Raw genomic sequence first — 16,594 nt, forward strand, 5'->3', positions numbered from 1 at the left:
TATGGTATTTTTAATTAACGTTGTATGTGACTGTACTGAAGCACTGAAGTGCTAGATTATCAGAATCTTTAATTTTCCAAGATGTTTCTTCTCACAATAGTCTTATATTTGGAATAAGTATTTGGAGTAGAAGAATGCTTAAAATGGTCGTCTCACTCCAGCAAATGGCATTTATCGTGTAGACACAGTTAATACCAGGCACTTACTAATGTGTTGTGATTGGCCATATTGCCTCCTTTGCTGTCTGGATTAATTTTTCCATCACATTACACACTGCCCGGCCCCAGGGGTTATGACCACCGTGCAATACAGCAGTAGTGGCCGTGCTTGCACACTATAAGAAAAAGCGTCTTCCGGGAAGGCGGGAGTGAGCATAGGAACGCATGCGCAGCAGCTTCCTTTCTGGCCACCTCATATCTGCACGGCAGTCGTAACCCCTGGAAACGAGCAGTGTATAATGTGATAAATAGATGAATACAGCCGGCAAAGGAGGGAATATGGTCAATCATAATACATTAGTGTCTTGTGTTAACTTTCTCTACATGATAAATGCCATTTGCTGAAGTGACACGACCCCTTTAATTTACATTCCTGGGATGTAGTAACTGAAAAGAAAACCAGATTGTCCTGTGTGATTTTAAATTGTTGCAAGATACTAGATGATTAGTGTCAGTATTTATTTTACTCATTAATACATAGTGCTGCCATATTGGATCTAATAGTAATGCACACATGTCAGTGAGAGATGCTTAGATAATGCCTTGGCAGTGGCTATTGTGATTTGTACTACAGGATGAAAATGTTCGAGCCACATTTATATGTTAGATATAAAAAGGAAAGCTTTTCATTAGCAGGTTTCAAGAGAGGCAGGACAGCATACATCCAGGCATATATCATACTAAGGGCTGGTGCACAAGAACGTCTTTTGTTTCCATGTCCATTCCATTTATTTTTTACAAATTGCTTGCTGGCCCATTCATTTCAATGGGTCCGCAAAAAATGTGGACAGCACACCGTGTGCTGTCCGCATTCATATGTCCGTTCCGTAGCCCCGCAGAAAATATAGAGCACGTCTTATTCTTGTTAGTTCTGCAGACAAGGATAGCATTGTTACAATGGATCTGCAAAAAAACTCATGCAACACGGAGGTCACACGGATTATCCTTATCTTTTGTGGATCCGTATTTTGCAGACAGCAAAATACATACGGTCGTGTGCATATAGCCCAATGGTGAAGCAGATCTTACATCAAACATTCAGGTATATATTTGTTGGTGAAACCCTTGTTCATCTGACGGCTATTCCTCCTAACCCCTCATACACTTACATGCCAGGCTCAGCCAAGCGTGCATATCTCCTGAATGGAGAGGGAGGAATGAGTCCTTGATAGATACCACTGGTGGCATGTCGAAAACCAACAGCTGATCCTTCTTTCCCCCAAACTTATGTATTGGGACACATTATATAGTCTTCTGGTCCTGCCAAAACCAGGGGATTTGGTTGAGAATGACTTATTTTTTTTTATCTTTCAGCCAGTCATTTTATTGATTGCCAGTTTGCTCTTGAACTGTGTTGGACCATGGTGGCCTGTAGAGCTTTTTTAGATACTGCTCAACGACAGGATGGGTAGAAAATATAGTAGTTTGTCTTTTGGATGAAAGGGCCATGGATATAAAATGATAAAGTGTAAGATATAGATGAATTCTTAAATTTATCAAAGGTCATTAGACTCCTAGACGGATGGGGCCAGTGGTCAATTTTTAGATTTTTTTTTATCATTCTCATATGTTAACTATAAGTTGCCTTAAAAAATGTGAGCACATGGACATACTTTCAAAGTTTTGCTCTGGAAAACTGGGGAGGTGGAGGAGACATAGGCTGTGGTCCTAGCACTGTCTCTTTGTGTTCAGAGGTGCTTACTTGAGGTGCTTACTTGAGGTAGAAGCAAATTTAAAATGCTTTGTCCACAACCTTGCCTGTAGATATTCTAAAAATACCCGTAACTCTAAAAAAATTAAATATATATATAGTATAAAGTATAGCTAACTTCTGACAATGTACTTTGTTTAAATTCAATTCTGTATTTCCACAAATTCTAATTTAATAACATACACTGACGGGTAAAAAGGTAACAGGGTTTTTAACTTTTGACTTTCAGGCTCCGAATCTCAGCATCCACTACAGCTTTGAACGTAAGTTGACGAAAAAGCTGTATTCGTATACAAGTGAGTCGAACAGTGTACACCAACATTGGGAACGTATAGAAGAGACCTGGGAACAGATTTCGGTCGAGACTTCAATCTGATCTAGAGCATGCCCAGAAGGATTCAGGCAGTGCTGAAAGCTAAAGCTGGATTTACAAAATAATAAAAATTAAAATTTAGAATTTTAGGAGCAAAACAGCAACATGCAGTTACATGACAAGAATCTGCATAACTAATCAAAGGCTAAATAGTTGCAAGTCCAATTAATGTATGAGAGCCAAGATGATTGTCTATAAAATGATGGTGGTCTCACGTTCCAAGCTGTAGTGGATGGTGAGATATGGAGCCTGAAAGACAAGAGTTCAAAACATTGTCACCCTTTTGCTCGTCAGTGTAACTATAACATGATCAGGCATTGGAAACCCAATCAGGCAGCCTCTCCATTTACACAGAGCATGTTCACATCCAATTTATTTCATTTGCATCCAAAACAATGTTGTTATCAGTGCACAGAAATCATTACAGGGTTACTCCAGCTCTCCTTGGGATAAGCCACCAATATGAGATTGTTGGGGGTCTGACTCTCAGTCCCATGTCAATTAGCTCCTTTTCAGGACTGCATGCCCTTCAATATACAGTAGTGGCTGTTCCTGGTCCTCGTCTGTGCTGTAGTACCAGACACAGCCACTCGAAAAAGTATGGAGCTGTGCTGGAGCGCCATGACCCCTACAATTAGCTGATCAGCAGGGTTCCAAGAGTCGGCACTCCACCAATCTTATATTAATGACTCTATCCTAAGGATAGTCCAACAATTTAAAGCTGGGCCTAGGCATAGTCCATTAATTTTAGAACTTGAGAACCACTATAATAAATGATAGTAAGTCGTACGTGAATTAAGCCAAGAATTGCTCCTGATAGAAAAAAGCTATTCAATTAAGAACATTTTGGAATTTGAGAAGAATGTTCCAACAAATTTGGGTTTGAAAGAATTTTAATTTTGTGTGATTTGTTTCAGGAGAAGAGAGAGAGTTTTTAGGCAATTGCGCACTTGCAATTCAGGTTGCATTTATTTGGAGCAAAAAAGTCCAAATGGATCCAGCGAGTAAAATCAATGATTCTTTATTTCTTCATTAAAAAAATGTATAAACAATAATCTTCCTGCATGTGCAGATCCGTGCAGAGCAGGTCCGAGCACCTTTACCACTTGAGAGCTGGACTTTGTTCTATCTACAAGCTGCATTTATTTGGGCCTTAAACAAATTGGACGACTGATTCGGACCTGAGTTGAATTCTAAGAAAGTCGTTCATCCCTAGTCTCTAGCAGCAGGGGATTGGCTCTGAGATTGTCCCCTGCAGAATCTTTAGGACCCATCACTGTGAGAACCATCATCATTGGGCATTCTGTTGGGTGAGTCAAATATTGGGCATTCTGTTGGGTGAGTCAAATATTGGGCATTCTGTTGGGTGAGTCCAACTCTGATTGTGACAAATATTTTCATTAAATCTATGATTATAATAATTAATCATAAAAATAAATCATTGTAAAAATTAAATCTTCATAAGTAGACCCAAAATCTGTTTTCCCTGCATGGGTGAATGAAATAAAATAAAATACACAAACCGAGCACGTTATATATAACCATAACAACGTTTTATTACCATTAAGACTAAACTTGTATTGAAAAGATTTGATATAACAAGACAAGAAAAAGCAATAGCAAATTGTAACTATCAACTAGATTATGCATAGTGAGTAACTTTTCCTAGTACTCAGGGAAGAGCAGAACATTTTTTATTATGTTTTATTTTTTAAAATATAGAACGGTACAGAGCACAAACATACTAAAATTATCAGTGCACTGGATGTGGGAGAGCCGATTCTTCCTTCGTCTTTAGCCCATAGCTCTGTTCGTGTATCCATCAGAAGTACATTAAAAATAAAGACCCAGTTATTATTATTATTTTTGTTCGTTTCTACTGTGCATTAAGAAAAAAGATTCACGACAAACATGACAACATATCAAACAATATTTCTACACAAGTTACCTTGATACGCTTGTCAATCAAGTATTATAAGAAAAACATTTTAAGACATATACAAACAGAACTAGCAAAGGAGTACAACTTAATAATAAATTAACAGAAATTCAAAAAGAAAATAACTTTATATATATATATTTATATAATATATACACGTACACACACAAGAAATGACACAATAATATGCTTCTTCCCATAGTTTAAGTAAACAAATAAATAGACTAGCCAAACCTGCTATATTTGATATTGGCCAAATGCATTACATCAGCAATTAAATAAATACGTGTTGCAAGCAACATAAAAACAGTGTTTTAAAATGTGCCAACGCGGCCCCGTTATATTGGAAAGGGCCGTAAAGTGAACTCGAAAACCCTTTTTTAACGAATTTAAAGCAAATGTTTCCTTTTATTATTCTAAACACATTACATTTAACTATGATACTAAGATATGTAAATGATTTTGTAGCACCTACAGCTCAAACTAAGGAAGTTTTTTTGCCCCGCCCAAAACAAGAAAAAGTAAAATAAGTACGTTTTCTTTTGTTCTGCAGATATCCCATACTGATGACTTAAAGAAAAAAATTGTCTTGCAATGCACCTCTTGCTTTGATTTGGGTTTTGACTGTGTGGTTTTATTTTTTTGGGGACCTGTGCAGTACACTCTCCCTCACTCAATAGTATAGTTTGCATTATGCTATGAAAAGATACGAAGACCAACTGTTTGTAATCCATCTTTCAAAAAACATTCTACTAATCCAATTTAAAACATATCTTGTTCTCTAAAAAGTTACCAGTGCAGTATGAATGACAAAGTTGTCAATTTTTCCCCCTAAATTAGACAGTCAAAATATTATTTTATTTTTTTTCTCAAATCCAGATTCTCTTGTAAAAATTCTTTATATTTTATAAAAATAGATTTTTCTGGAAACCCATTTTCAGCAAAGAGACAAACTCTTTGGCAACATTGTTCATTTATTTAAATGGTTTTGCGTCATCAGGTATTCTGACCTTCATGGTCCCCTCGGAAATCTCCTTTCAACACCTAAGTCAAGAAACAATACAATTGAATGCAAAAGTCATTATTTTTGTTCCCTTTTTGCACAAACATACTATATTGTTTCTTTTATGTTTTTTTTTAATTACCCTTTGAGTGTCAGGACCTTTGCTATATTCCCACACTAAAAGGACTTATGGAAAGGAGGGGGGGAACCGGTCACCAATCTGAAAGGATTTATTCAGTGAACAGAAAAGAAAGCTGAAAAAGAAAAGAAAAAACACTTTTTTCTTTTCTTTATAGTGTTACACTTGTAAAAATCGTTTTTTTCTCAAGTTTTTTTTAATAATTTTTTTTCATTTTTTACTTCTTCAAATGAACTCATGGTCATCTTAAAAACAGCCACCTTCAAAGAAGGTGTAAAACTAGCCGGCTGGGTTAAAAAAGCCCTGCTCATTGTAATCTATGTATATTATATTCAACGACAACAGCTATGAAAGAACATTCAATGCATCAAAGTTTTTTTTTCTTATTTTCTTTTTTTTTTCTAAGCGTTATAAAATCCTTTCCGGTTTATCACAGGATATCCAATGGTAATACTTAGGCAACATTGGCTTATAAAGTCCATGGTTGGTTATAAGCCATTGAAAGTCTTTTTTTTTTTTATATTTTCCCTCTTCTCTTTGTTCGTGAACAGAATTTTTGTTTTCAGGTTGATGTATATAGGCTAGAAATTCAAGACTTGTGGGTTTTGTTGGTTTTAAAGGAAACCTGCAGAACTCTGTCTCCCAGGCGATATCCATTAAGGCTGGCAATAGCCATAGCTGCTTCATCATAATTGGTCATTGTGACAAAGCCAAATCCCTTGCATTTGTTGGTGTTGAAATCACGGATGACTTTGACGTTGTTGACTGCCCCAAATGGGCCAAAAAGCTGCCAAAGGACACTCTCATCTGAGTCGGGGGAGAGGTTGTAAACAAAGATACACCAGCCTGTACCCGTGTGCCCAGGGATGTTCATTCCAACCAGGCTTGTCATTCCATCAATTGTAATTGGAGAAAACCTAGAAGAAAAGAAAGTAGAGGTCATCAATGATCAGAAAATATTAATAAATCGTAAAAGGAAAAAAAAAAGTTAAACACTTCTGACCCAATCTTTAAATTCAGAAACAGTCAAATAATGAAAAAAATAAAATAACAAAGATAATATTAAATAAAAAGACAATTTTGTACACATTTCCACTTTCTCCTAGTGGAACCAATGGAATGGCTCTTCGATAACATAAGGGCTTGTTCATATACATCCAGAGGTCAAACTCAGTTACCTCCTGCTATTATATATAAGTTTGGGAGAAACTGATGGCATAACTGTCCCCTCTGGTTTTTAATAGGGTGTGTTTCATGCCAGACATCTTTCAAAGCCATCAATTTAACCTAAAGGTGTGTTGCTATATATTCATTTAGGGGGTACAAGAAGTCAAGCTAACTCTCTGCTGAAAGGAAAGGATGGGAACTATATATGGGTCCACTGTACCTATCTACCAGATTGACATGACCCATGTCAAACTGATACATATGAACAAGCCCCCCCAAAAAACTAACCAAAAAAAAACATTTAGCTGCTATTGTAATCTTATAGCCTGAATGTGTAAAGTTTGTGTGCTTTTACAGTGTTTATATGGATTTACTTTAATCATATTAGTTGGCTAACTGGCTTTCTATGAAACTGAGACCTCTGGGTATGTGCAGCATTAGATTTAATTTTTAAAGGGAGGTTGCCAGCAGTTTTGCCCATTCTAAACTGCTGCTAGCACTAAGTAAAGGCAAGGGAGTGAAGCACAAACATTTTTTTCTCAGCTTTTATTATTAGGATTAGTGTGAATTGAATCTGCCAGATTTTGCACCAGAAAGTGCCCAGGGCACAGCTTCATTGTAATGTGCTCTGCGCACTGAGCGCCTCCCCTTTTTTGAAATGCACTATCAAAGGGAGGGACTCTGCAGCTCAATACATAGGGCACTTCACAGTGAAGCTCCAACTCCAGTGCACATAAAGAGCAGAATCTGGCAGAATGAAACATCATAGTCACACTACTCCTGATAATAAAAAAAAAACTCCACAAATCTCTTCCACACACTGCAGGCAGGAAAATATCTGTGCCAATTGACTTGTGGTGCGGGATTTAAATGGGTAGCCTGTAAATTCTTTCTGAGAATTTTTGCCTCAGATTTAACCCTTTGCACAGCATAGGGTAAAATCTACAAGAAGATCCATGATTTTTAATGTAAAATATGCCCAATCGTGATCTACCCAACATCAGCTGTTGGAGGAGAGCAAGGAGGTCCCACATTAAATGATCAAACATGTCAGCATCAATGGGTTTGACTGACAGATCAAATGTTGTGCTTGATCTGACCTTGAACTAAAGGTCACTGTAATGTTGCACTCGATATGACCTTGCTATGACTTTAATGTTGCACTTGATCTCACCTTGAACTAAAAGTCACTTTAATGTTGCACTTGATCTGATCTTGAACTAAAGGTCACTTTAATGCTGCACTTGATCTTATCTTGAACTAAAAGTCACTATAATGTTGCACTCGATCTGATCTGGAACTCAAACTCACTGTAATGCTGCACTTGATCTGACCTTGAACTAACGGTCACTGTAATGCCACACTCAATCGGACCTTAACTTATTGGTCACTTTAATACTGAACTTGATCTGATCTTGAATTAAGGGTCACTTTAATGCTGCACTTGATCTGATCTTGAACTAAGGGTCACTGGATGAAATATTACATATTGTGGATAATTATAATTTACATTAATTGTTAACATCTGCTACAATGACCAAACCAAAACTGCATGTTGGATTTCCTGACTACTGGTTGTTTATTAGCTTGTGTATCTCAATTAAATTAGGTAATTGCATTAGCTTCATTGCATATACACAACACATTTGGAGAGGTGTACGGAATGTGTGAAAAAATAATAAAAATCAAATAATCTAAACATTTTATCAGAGTTATTAAACCTGCAAACAAAAGAAAACAGCGAGAGTTAAGGCGCTGACAGCTCCACGGATCATTCACATTCATGGAGGCCACCTAATCTATTGGTGCTGAGTAGTGTTGAGCGCGAATATTCGAATATCGAATTTTTTTCGCGAATATCGGCACTTCGCTAATTCGCGAATATTTCGAATATAGTGATATAAATTCGATATTTCGAATATTCGTTTTTTTTTTTTTTTTTATTGTTATATTTTTTTCTTTCCCACTTCCCTAAAGTTGTTCTTACCTGTCCTTTGGATTCCTGGCTTCCTGGCTGCTCCAGTCAGTGCCCGTTGCCGCTTCTGCCGACTTCCATGCTCATGGAGCGTCCCCATCACCATGGGAACATCTCCATATACTAGAATGTACTGTCGGATTTGAGAATTACGTTGAAATCGCAATTCGATTTTTTCAAGTTATAATAATCGAATTTCGATTTTAACTTAGCACTGCTATATGCCATATTAGTTAGCCTAATATGGCATATAGCAGTGCTAAGTTAAAATCGAAATTCGATTATTATAACTTGAAAAAATCGAATTGCGATTTCAACGTAATTCTCAAATCCGACAGTACATTCTAGTATATGGAGTCGTTCCCATGGTGATGGGGACGCTCCATAAGCATGGAATATGGCTTCAATGGCTTGGTAGAATTAGCGAATTGACGAATATATTCGTTATATTCCACAAAACGAATATAACGAATGTATTCGTCATATTCCACAAAACGAATATAACGAATGTATTCGTCATATTGCACAAAACGAATATAACGAATGTATTCGTCATATTCCACAAAACGAAGATATCGAAGTATTCTGCATCTTCATTTTAGCTACCTATTCATCAATTTCGCTAATTCTAGCAATGATATAGGAAAGTTGACTATAGAGACAGCTAAGTATAATTCGCTATGCGATTATATGACAGCTTGTGTTTATAAATAGTATAATTATAATAATTATCAGGTATTATAATTATTCTATTTATTTAAAAAAAAAAAGCAGTAATATAATCGCATAGCGAATTAAACTTAGCTGTCTCTATAGTCAACTTTCCTATATCATTGCTAGAATTAGCGAAATTGATGAATAGGTAGCTAAAATGAAGATGCAGAATACTTCGTTATCTTCGTTTTGTGGAATATGACGAATACATTCGTTATATTCGTTTTGTGGAATATGACGAATACATTCGTTATATTCGTTTTGTGGAATATAACGAATATATTCGTCAATTCGCTAATTCTACCAAGCCATTGAAGCCATATTCCATGCTTATGGAGCGTCCCCATCACCATGGGAACGACTCCATATACTAGAATGTACTGTCGGATTTGAGAATTACGTTGAAATCGCAATTCGATTTTTTCAAGTTATAATAATCGAATTTCGATTTTAACTTAGCACTGCTATATTCCATATTCGTTAGCCTAATATGGCATATAGCAGTGCTAAGTTAAAATCGAAATTCGATTATTATAACTTGAAAAAATCGAATTGCGATTTCAATAGGAGAGTAGCCTTTAAGTTAAAATCGAAATTCGATTATTTAAATCGCATATTAATCGCGATAACAAGAATAATGACGAATATTCGATTTCGACGAATATAAAACGAATATTCTATCGAATATTCGCGAATTTCGTCGAAATCGAATATGGCACCTGCCGCTCATCACTAGTGCTGAGATGTAACCTGAAGCTCCTGGGCTCCCTAGCAAAATCTGAATCGCCTCCCCTCCTTACCACCACCATATACCACAATACAGGTGTCGGTTCATGTGGCAGAGGGGCTTTGGACACCCTCAGATGCCAGGGTCTTAGCGTGGCTGTAACCTCGAGTGTGACCTATAGCTACTGCATGCTCCTGCATTGATAAAGCTTTTCAGCTTAAAATTTTGAAAAATGGTGGTGAATTAAATTTCACCATCTTTTCTTGCAGGTTACCCCCAATACATTTCTTAGGTAAGTGGATTTTTTTTTTTTTAGCTACATAATACAACTTTTTAGATTCAGCAGATAAACTAAGTACTAAACTAAGGGTTGAAAATGAGTTAATGCTGACCCGTTACTTCTCCTGACTTAGTAAATACGCATATTCCCTATGCAATACCAATTCTGAAGGGTTCTCTGTGTTATGGTGTCCCTCTGTTATTTCCTATAGAAAATCAGAACTAGATGACTGGGTGTTTCTATTCTCCTTGACAAAGGCGACGTCACAGTCTGAAAATTGTAGCTTTTATTTTAATGGACAATCAAGGAACACCCCCCCCCCCCCCAACTGGTAACACCCAGTAGTCAAGTTATTAATACATTTTTAGGAGAAATAACAGAGGAATGGCACAACATAGAGTTTTAGGAATATATGCTTTGGAATTATCTTCTGGGGAAGGTACCATAAGTATTTACTAAAACAGACACATCTGGGCAACAGACAGGTCCTCTTTAAATCTCAGAGTACAATGCTACCCATTCCGTATCCTTTGTTAGGGCCTATAGGTCTCTTAGTGGGGGGTTATCTTGCAATGGCTACTGAGGGGAAGGGTATGGCTAGTGAGTTGGTGTCTTCAATACATTCCCTTTAATGTCACTGCACATGGACTCTGCTGACGGGTAGATAAGCTACAAACAACTGGGTGTAGCGGCCCTACCCTTAACCACAGGGCATCAATATATTCTATTGACCAGTGTAGCTGTCGCACCTTAACCGCCAATAAAGCCCACCTGTGAATAAAAACCAAATAGTGATAAAAATATGGAACACCACAATGCACTGGCATCTTCAGAAATGAAAACCAAGTCCCAACATAAAAGAACAGAATGTCACATGCTGGTGGGGAAAAAAAGAGCAATTAAACAAACACAAATAAAGTTAGTGAATTGAAAAAAAAAAAAAAAGCATAACAAAACAGAAAAGAAATAAATTATAGCGCCAATCTGTGCCAACATGGACATCTGGCATTCTGTGAAATTCTAATTACCTCTTAACGCCATAGGCCATATTAAGCAAATTGTCCAGCCTGAAAGAGAAGGAGTGTCTTTGGGTTAATGTCTTACAGATGGTAAGAGAGCTCAATGGAGCTGTTATTAATGACGTCCCTTTTCAACAGAAAGACAAATCTTCTACCATTTGATTAGGCTGATAGAGCTTCAGCATGTAGGAGTCAATCAAATCCCGGAAAAAAAAACTCCAGAAATGTAACATGCTGTCTTTTAACCCTTGCTCTGAACCTTAGGCTTTGGCCAGAAGGGGACTTTGGCTTCTCGCGTTACTTGAAAAGAGGCACCGATAGGTGTGACACAATTTGTGCAACATAAAGGGGTTGTCCAACCCCATAAAATTGTTTCAAAATTGATTACAATGGTCCAAAATACCAAAAGGACTAATACTCACCTTACCAATCCACAGATGGTCTAAAGTCAACACTTCCCTGGTACCCCGCCAATCTTTGTTAGGCTACTTTCAAACTAGTGTTTTTGCTGGATCCGGCAGGGTTCAGCAAAAAAACGCTTCCATTGCTTATACTGTAATACAACCATCTGCATCCGTTATGAACGGATCCGTTTGTATTATCTTTAACATAGCCAAAACGGAACCGTCATGAACTCCATTGAAAGTCAATGGAGGACAGATCCGTTTTCTATTGTCTCAGATTGTGTTAGAGAAAACGTATCCGTCCCCATTGACTTGCATTGTGGGTCATGATGGATCCGTCTTGCTGCACATCCCAGGACGGAAAGCAAACCGCAGCATGCTGCTCTCCAGTATGAGAATGGAACGGAATGCATTTTGGAGCACTCCACTCTGTTCAGTCACGTTTGGTCCCAATTGACAATCAATGGGGACAAAATGGAAGCGTTTTTTCCGGTATTGAGACCCTATGACGGATCTCAATACTGGAAAATAGAAACGCAAGTGTGAAAGTAGCCTTAACCTGGCTCCAGATGTGGCATGTTGACAAAACAGGTGACTACTGTAGTGAGTCACTGGTCACAGCGGTGTTTGCTGGCAGGGCACAAGGGAAGTGCTGGCGTGGGAGTGGCAGGGATTGGTAAGGAGACTATTACCCCTTTTGTGAAATACACATCTTGCAATTTGAGTCAAGTGATCAGTCAGTATCTGGGACATAGGACTGGTCATTGTCTACCTTAGAGTGTTCTGGGATTTTCCTCAGGATAGCTCATCAATAGGAGATTAGTGGGGGTCTGACTGTCGGCTGTTGGAGGAAGTCGCAGCTCTGGTGAGAATCGCTGGTTCCTCGCAGCTCACCAAGCACAGCACTGGACATTTGATAGTGGCAGTGTTTGATATCGCTGCTCAGCCCCATTCACTTGAACGGAACTAATCTGCTCCTAGGCCACATGACCGATAAATGTAACGTACTGACCGAGGAAGAGGACTAAGCACTCATGGAGCTGTTCAGGTGCGACGATGGGGTTCAGATCCCCATTGATCGCATACTGATGACCTATCCCAGTGATGGCTAACCTCCGGTACTCCAGCTGTGGTTAAACTACGACTCTCAGCATGCTCCATTCATTTCTATGGAGTTCTGAGAACAGCCAAGCAAGTGTACATCATGGGAGCCGTAGTTTTACCACAGCTGGAGTGCTTAGAGGTTATCCATCACAGACCTATCCTGAGGATAGGCAATCAAAATGAAAATCTTGGAAAACCACTATCCTTAGGACAGATCATCAATATCATTTTGGTGGGGTGCTGACACCAGGCACACCTGCTGATCAACAGCTTTTTTCGGCAGCCACTGGTGCTGGAAACTAAACAATGGACAGGACTTTTTGCTTTTGGTTCAGTCCACTATGTAGTTTCCGGCACTGGAGTACCACAGCTCGGCACTACATTGGTATGACTGCTGCAGAGTATACATTTGCATATATATATCGGCAGATTTACTACTCACAGTGGCTCAGGCTGGATAATAAATGTGGTGAGTGGCTAGACACACTTGTCTACCATCATGCCAACTATTGGTTAGCTTACTTTGAGCTTAAATTGTGGCGCAGCTTTGGTGTGCATTGTTGCGCCTTAGTCCACCCCCCCATAGCCAATCCATGCCTTCATGTTGGGCTACCAGACCGAAACAGGTGAACTAGGTGCAGTGGATTATTCTTTTTGCAGCATTTGCTTTATAAATAGGTCTAAACCTTGATGCGACATTACGCACCCCAAGTGCGCCAAATTTTAGCACATTTTACAAAAAGTCTAGCAGCAACCAATATATATATAAATATATATATATATAAAAATTAGTGAGTCATGAAAACTTCCTTATTACAAGCTCTTCTCCTTTAAAGGTTGCACAGCTGTACGGGGTATAGCAGAATACGTGATATTAAGTTAATATGCAAAAATGTGCAAAGCAACTCCACAATCTGCCACCCGTTTGCCTTTTTTTTTCTCCTTGCAGTCAAAAAATGTTAATTATACGTACTGCTTGAATTGCTCCCTGATCGACAGCAAATAATGGTTCATGCATTTTGGTCCTCGGCTGTCAGAATCGAGATGATTTTCGCCAGTAGACGATTGCTCCATTTTTGGAAACAGTCTTCAGACTACAGGATGTTACATTTTTGGAGGGTGTGAGGAAGAGGAGGGGCGGGTAGTGCTCACCAAAAATAGTTATACATTTTGGAAGAAGGCAAGCCATAATTCATCTTTTTTTTTTTCAGGCTCTGCATGCACAGATATTAAAAAATGATGACCAGTAAAGGATTTCAGCTCCCCGGCTCTGCCTGCCAGCTCTCTGGAGCACCACGGGAGAATATTGCAGAGAGGTTGATCAATACCTTCTGAAACTTGGCAGAAGATTAGTTCTCAGCCTTGAATAAAATGGGCCTTTGAGCAGGTCTGAGTGAATAATCAATCTATCTTACACAGAGACGAGGAGACATCCTCACTTACACCGTATTACCCTCTGAAAAAAAAACCTTTAACCCTTTCCAATGTGGCAGACGTGGACACAGAGAATGCTAATCCAGTGCCGTAGCTCGAAGGAAGCGGTCTCTTCCCGTCCTTCAGCACTGCGTTGGCTTTTTCATTGTATGAGTTCTGCATATCCAGACGCTTTGGTCTTTATTTGCATATTTTCCAGCCAGCCGTACAGTAAGTAATCTCTTACTATACAGATGAGGAAACTAGCCAACAAATCAATGACAGGAGATACGCGTATTAGCATAAACAACGTCTTGTGCTGTCGCTACATATGTCTTACCAGGCCTCGCCGCTCTCGATGGATTGAATGAAGAATGAGTGATTTATTATAAGGCAATTAATTAAAAGATATCATACTCAGTACATTCATGATGGGAGGCGATGAACCTAAATGTACCACATTGGGCTTATAGTTACCTGAACCGCTGTGCCTGGTGGTGGAGAGGGCCCGGGTAGCGTCTGTTGGGGGACTGGTAGAGCTGCGAAAGAAGCGCTTGGCTGGTTTTCTGACTGGGGTTGTTGGCGAATTTCACAGTTATCGGTTCAGTTGCTCCACTTGGCTTCTGTCCATTCAATCCCTTTATGGCTTCCTCGGCCTCTATTCTCTTGTCAAAACGAATAAATCCAACTCCCCGAGACACACCTGCAGAGGACACATTGTGAATCCTTTCTGTCGAACCTCAGTAGCTTTTGTCTTTAGCATCAGTCAAATGCATAGGAGTGTGAATATGTGCAGTGATACCATTCTCCTTAAAGCGGTATTCCAAGAGGTTGCCCCTTTTTAATTAGCCCACAGACTGTTATACACAGTATGGCCGTGGGACAGGTGCTTCACTGAAGCCAAGGATTGTCCTCAGTGGTGACATGACCCCAAGCAGCATGTGACACAGTAGTGACGTGCCACTTTAGGACATGTCACTACTGAAGCCACTTATTGGGTACTGTGATGCACGTGACCCCGTCCGTACCCCAGCCAGAGGTAAACGAGTCTGGGATCAAAAGATAGCCAAACGGAGCAAGAGCATAGGAATGGAACAGCGTGCTGCAGGTGAGCATCATTCCATTGTTAGGTACCCAATGCTAAAGGGGCTGGTTAAGTAGGGTAAAAATCCTGGAATAGCCCTTTAAGCTGGACACACACATTAGATGAAAGTTGGCTGAACCTGAAGATTTTGGCAGGATGGGATGAATATTTAATGTGTATGGGTCTCCTGACTCTCGGCCAATGGCAGATGTTGGGGAGAGAAAGAATGGACAATTGGAATTCCGTATGTCCCATCCTTTTGTTCTCAATGGAGATAAGCCACCACCAGTGATGTTTGATAGAGGCTTACTTCCCTCTCCCTACTGAGGACACATGCACACTTGGACAACCTTTAGAATGGTACATGTATTAAATAGTTCTAGATATAAGTATCTTAAAGGCGTCTATGACATAGGAAAAGTAAAATTTTTTTGTTAAAGATCCCATACGCTGTGTTTGCATGCTGCGGTAATAGGTCACATGGCCAAAGCCACAATGCGTTTTACCATGAATAATTGCAGTTTTTCAGGAAAAAATAAACACTAAAATACAGTATATTTCACCCGGAAAAAAGGAGGGACCAATAACCACATCAGAAAAGGGCTGCAAATCATGAAAAAACGTGGTTTTGCTGTAATTCTATTGGCCACATGGCACACTAGTGTGATGTGCAAACACAGCCTTACTCCTAAGTACCAATATGAGAAATACATGGTTTCCCTTTCATGTTATCAGCCTGGACAGGGTTTAAGGATAACATTTAGAAAAGGACACAGGACTACATCTGGGTCATGATCATAAAGCCACGTGACATCACTTTATAAGATGGGAATGCTGCTTTTAATATCATTTTTTTTTTTTTTTATAGTTGAAGATGCCACGTGCAGATAGTGGGACAACTTAAAGGTATCTATTTCATGTGCAAACTTTGAGACCAATTAGAAAACATATGTCCACGCACTACTGTTCCATAAAATTGGTTCCACTGACACATAGAGTAGATTTTTTTGTATTAACATGCCTGTTTAATTAATGACAGGATTTAAAGGGGTTCTCTGATGCAATAATGTTTTTTTTTTATCAGCCCATAGTAGCCCAAATGCTGCAAATTTTGCCCCATATACATATTTTTCAGGTCAGCACTTTCCGTTCCCTGTTTTCAGCATCACTGCATCCTGGCAGGATGTTTGCATGCAGAACTTCCTGTTTTCATCAGCTTCCTGCTGGGTTTTCTAAACAAACCTAACATGTTTTGCTCTGTAATGTTTTGTTCCACCCTTCAAACTGTGCCCTCTGATGTAGTTACGCCCCCTACACCTCCTCT

At 39.0% G+C, this 16,594-nt stretch overlaps 1 protein-coding gene across 7 annotated transcripts in view; it reads right to left on the bottom strand.

The window, feature by feature from the left end:
* Window positions 1–5,596: 5,596 nt before the first annotated feature.
* The window catches only part of ELAVL4 (ELAV like RNA binding protein 4), an 89,653-nt gene continuing 78,655 nt past the window's right edge, over window positions 5,597–16,594 (bottom strand). Inside the window, exons 4-7 of one of the 7 annotated variants that reach the window (XM_044300962.1) lie at window positions 14,664–14,889; window positions 11,275–11,313; window positions 10,075–10,097; window positions 5,973–6,319 (exon numbers count right to left, since the gene is read on the bottom strand). In XM_044300962.1, the coding sequence (XP_044156897.1) occupies window positions 5,973–6,319; window positions 10,075–10,097; window positions 11,275–11,313; window positions 14,664–14,889 (635 nt within the window). Of the gene's footprint in view, window positions 6,320–7,690; window positions 7,720–10,074; window positions 10,098–11,274; window positions 11,314–13,029; window positions 13,033–14,663; window positions 14,890–16,594 lie in introns of all 7 variants that reach the window. The other 6 variants (XM_044300960.1, XM_044300959.1, XM_044300961.1 and 3 more) reach the window with 6 other exon arrangements.

The sequence above is a fragment of the Bufo gargarizans genome, chromosome 7, assembly GCF_014858855.1.
Source record: "Bufo gargarizans isolate SCDJY-AF-19 chromosome 7, ASM1485885v1, whole genome shotgun sequence".
NCBI lineage: Eukaryota > Metazoa > Chordata > Amphibia > Anura > Bufonidae > Bufo > Bufo gargarizans.